We start from the raw sequence: 4,532 nt of genomic DNA on the forward strand, positions 1-4,532 counted from the left end.
GGGGGGGGTGGAAGTGAGAGACAGTGAGTGAGAGGAAGACAGAGAGAAAGGGGGGGGTGGAAGTGAGAGACAGTGAGTGAGAGGAAGACAGAGAGAAAGAGAGAGAGAGATGCAGATTGAGAGAGTGACATACTCGCCAACCTGGAGACATAGGGACAGAGAGAGAAAGGGAACTGTAAATCACTGACTGTCGGACCTGGTTGGAATGGGGACTGATTGCCCAGTACAGTTGCTGATGGGACCAGCGGTCCGGCCTGAACCTTACAAGGCACAAAGCGAATGGGCTGAGCTAATCCCAACACTGCAAACTCGAAACTTTTAATCTCTCCATTAAAACAGTGAAGGGCTGAAAAAAGGACATCTCTCAGATTCGGATTTTCCGTCCCCTGCTCCTTAAACATTCGATGAGAAAGACCGGCTGCTGATGTTCGTTAGTTTATTTGTCGGAAAGAGGAGGGGGGGGGGGGGGGAAGCCGTTCTTTTTATAACCCACTCCCTTCACAAAACACACACAAAAACACACAAATATTTGCAACAACAGGCGATCAACCCAAACCATCTTCTAGTCTCAATACTGGAGCGAAATATTCACATGAAAATTCTGTTTGGAAACTTGAGAAAGGAGCTGAGAAATATCAGCCATGATTCCAGAGAAGAAAGAGGGTTCAAAAAATATATCCTGGTCTCCAGGATTCTGAATGAAAGCTCCTCAAACTCAAATGCGGAAACACTGAGGCAGTTTCACGAGCCATCTCAGCTCTCTCTGTCTGTGCAACATTAAACACTTGGCCACTTTCATCGCGATTAAAAAAAGTGTAAATTAAGTAGAACAAGAGTACTAACCTGAAGTCATGCACATTAATCCAACGGCCAGGCAGAAACGGAGTAATTCTGTGGTCATGATAATAGGGGGCAGGAATCTGAATCACTCCATAGAAAAACTCTCCCGCTTCCAACACAATCCCAAACTCCCCCAAAAACACCAACCCAATTCACTGAGGATTCGCCTCGACCCTCAGCAGCGAAGCCAGCTCAGAAACAGCAGCAGTCAAAAATGATCTCCATTCAAGACATCTCCAAATAAAATGGAATAAAAAGGGGAAAGTTTGATGCCCGATCCAGAAAATAAAATCCACACGGGTCTCCCGGAGTTTCACTCCCTGGGAAAAAAAAAGGCTTTCTTCTGTCTGAATTGCTGAGCTCCCAAAAGGAATTTTGATCCTTTTTTTTGTCTTTCACTTAGTGGAGCCCAGTATTTTTTAAACTGTGGTTTGATTTTCACCACTGTGTCGCATTCGCTCAGATTTCACGTTCAGGACTCAGTCCCACATTGTATCTTTTTTAAGAGCAAGAAGGGATCTTCCAATTATTTTTGTGCGTGTCAGGCTGGTGTTTAATTTGCTTTGAAATTTCTCTCTCTCCACACACACATATGCGAGTCGCTGACAAACAATTAGTAATCAGATCCCTGCTCTTTCCACCGAACACAAAGGCAACTTTCCCCCCCCCCCCCCCACCCTCCCTCTCGCTGCTTGCTCACATCCAGCTTTGTCAGAAGTCGCTTATTTCTCTCCCTCTGTCTTCCTTCCTCTTTCTCTCGGTGCAGTTTGGAGTGTGTGTGTGTGTGTGGTGGTGGGGGGGGGGCTGATGGCAAGCCCGGCTTCCGCGCTGCGCTTCGGTTTGTGAGGGGGAACACTGAGAAAGTTCAGCTCACTGCTGATCGATGCAGGGAGCGATCCTCCCAATGCCCTGCTCACCGCCAATCCCAGAGCAACCCAGAGTTCAAACAGACACACAGAGAGAGAGAGAGAGAGAGGGAGGGAGGGAGAGACCAAAAAAAAATCAAATATTACTGCTCCAACAATCCTGGAGAGGCGGAACACGCAACAAAGACATTTACAGCTTAAAACAAATCAAAGCCCATACATCCACCCAGACCCAGAGAATACACCCACACACTCAGATATATTGACACACGCTCAAAGACACACACTCAGATATACTGACACACTCAAACTCACACAGATATACAGATACACTCAAAAACACACTCAGATATGCTAATACTCAAACACACACATAAACTCTCACGCGCAGATATACAGTACACAGACACACTTAAACTCACACACACATACATAGATACACTCAAACTCACACATACAGATATACAGATACACTCAAGCATACACAAATACTCAGATATACACAGACACACTCAATCTCTCACATATAGACATACACAGACACAAAAACTCACACTCGGATATGCACAGATATACTCAAACAACATGCTCAGATATACACAGATGCATTCAAACATACACACACTTCGATATACACAGACACACACTTAGATATACACAGAGACACATTCAGATATACACAAACACACACATACTCAGATACACACAGACAGACCCAGATATACACAGACACTCTCAGATGTAAATAGACACAGCACACACAGACATGCTCAATATACATACTCAAAAACATACAAACACAGGCAGATACTTTTTTTAAGATTAGATTCCCTACAGTATGGAAACAGGCCCTTCGGCCCAACCAGTTCACACTGACCCTCCATACATAGAGATACACACTCAAACATACACATCCAATTACACACACACTCAGGTACAAACTCAAACATACACAAAGCATACTGTCACACATACACACACCCACAGATACACACTGAAACACACTTACATTTAAATACATGCAGATACAGACTCAAATGGGATGAGTAACTAACCATCAGACTCCCCAAAGCCTGTCCATCATCTGCAAGGCACAATCAGGAGTGTGACGGAATATTCCCCACTTCTCTCCAACAGCACTCAAGAAGCTCGACACCATCCAGGACAAAGCAGCCCACTTGATTAGCACCAGTAGTAGCAGTGTTTACTATCTACAGGATGCATTGCAGAAATTCACCAAAGATTCTGAGACAGCACCTTCCAAACCCACGACCACTTCCAGTCAGAAATTCAAGGGCAGCAGATACATGGGAACACCACCATCTGCAAGTTCCCCTTCAAGCCACTCATCATCCTGACTTGGAAATATATCACCGTTCCTTCACTGTCACTGGGTCAAAATCCTGGAATTCCCTCCCTAAGGGCATTGTGGGTCAACCTACAGCACATGGACTGCAGCGGTTCAAGAAAGCAGCTCACCCCCACCTTCTCAAGGAGCAACTTGTGGGTGGCACGGTGGCACAGTGGTTAGCACTGCTGCCTCACAGCGTCAGAGACCTGGGTTCAATTCCTGACTCAGGCGACTGACTGTGTGGAGTTTGCACATTCTCCCCGTGTCTGCGTGGGTTTCCTCCGGGTGCTCCGGTTTCCTCCCACAGTCCAAAGATGTGCGGGTCAGGTGAATTGGCCATACTAAATTGCCCATAGTGTTAGGTTAAAGGGGTAAGTGTAGGGGTATGGGTGGGTTGCGCTTCGGCGGGACGGTGTGGACTTGTTGGGCCGAAGGGCCTGTTTCCACACTGTAAGTAATCTAATCTAACTAGGGATGAGCAATAAATACTGGGCTCAGCCAGTGAGTCCCATGATTAATAAAACAACACACAGCTATATACACAACACACAAACACTCAGATACATCCCCAAACACACAGATGCACAAACAATCTCAAATGCACAATCACTCACACACTTACCCTCCCTCACACCCTCACTCTTACACACATTTCACCCTCACTCACTCACATACTCTCATTCACACACACACTCCTTCTCACTTAACCTCACACACTCACTCACCCACCCTCACTCATACACACAGGCAACTAGCCACCAAAAGACATGGTCCACTCTCACTAGTATCCTTACACACAGTCGAAGAAGGACATCACTTCAAATAGGACAGCACATCCATCCTGGGACAGGCTAAACAGAGAAACACACAGGAATTTCTAGAGGCCTGGCAGTGAAACTGGAACTCCATCATAAACACATCGATTTGGACCCCATTTACCAATCCCTGAGAAAAAGGTCCGGAAATGATATTACCCACAGTAACAGACCGAGACACACAAACAGAACACCCGAGCTTCACCAGAGGCTCACTGATGATGTTACCTAGCATGGCGACGAAATGTCTGAAAAACAAATCTTCAAGCTCAGTGAGCAAAGTTACATCCTGAAGCCTCACTACTTCCAGAGTTACCAGGAAAGTCAAAATTTTTACAAAAGTTCTCCAACTTTTTTAGATCCAAGTTGACAGAAAGCATGGGGCAAGTTTCCTTTCAGGAGATCCAATGAATTATGTCCCAAACATTCACACCCACAAGTTCTCTGATATCTGGGAGCCAATCACACAGTTGTTGGCAGGCAGAAGGCATTTGTCATTGACAATGAGTCACTACTCCCTGACCAATCAGCTACTTGTTGCTGGCCAAAACTGGAGTCACAGCCAACCCTTGGCCCCAACTTGGCTGTAAATGATTTCACTCACCACCTTAACAAACAGCTGTGTAAACAGCACTTACAATGAGGGTCAGGCAACTTGCT

General features: G+C 45.7%; 1 protein-coding gene across 3 annotated transcripts in view; it reads right to left on the bottom strand.

Moving 5' to 3' along the window:
* Positions 1 to 1,473, bottom strand: part of robo1 (roundabout, axon guidance receptor, homolog 1 (Drosophila)) — a 368,608-nt gene extending 367,135 nt beyond the window's left edge. For all 3 annotated transcript variants that reach the window (XM_043701427.1, XM_043701428.1, XM_043701425.1), the window contains exon 1: positions 844 to 1,473. In XM_043701427.1, coding sequence (XP_043557362.1) covers positions 844 to 901 — 58 coding nt within the window. In that variant the 5' untranslated portion in view covers positions 902 to 1,473. The remainder of the gene's footprint in view (positions 1 to 843) is intronic.
* Positions 1,474 to 4,532: the final 3,059 nt, after the last annotated feature.

This window comes from Chiloscyllium plagiosum, chromosome 12 (genome assembly GCF_004010195.1).
Source record: "Chiloscyllium plagiosum isolate BGI_BamShark_2017 chromosome 12, ASM401019v2, whole genome shotgun sequence".
In the NCBI taxonomy this organism is placed as follows: domain Eukaryota; kingdom Metazoa; phylum Chordata; class Chondrichthyes; order Orectolobiformes; family Hemiscylliidae; genus Chiloscyllium; species Chiloscyllium plagiosum.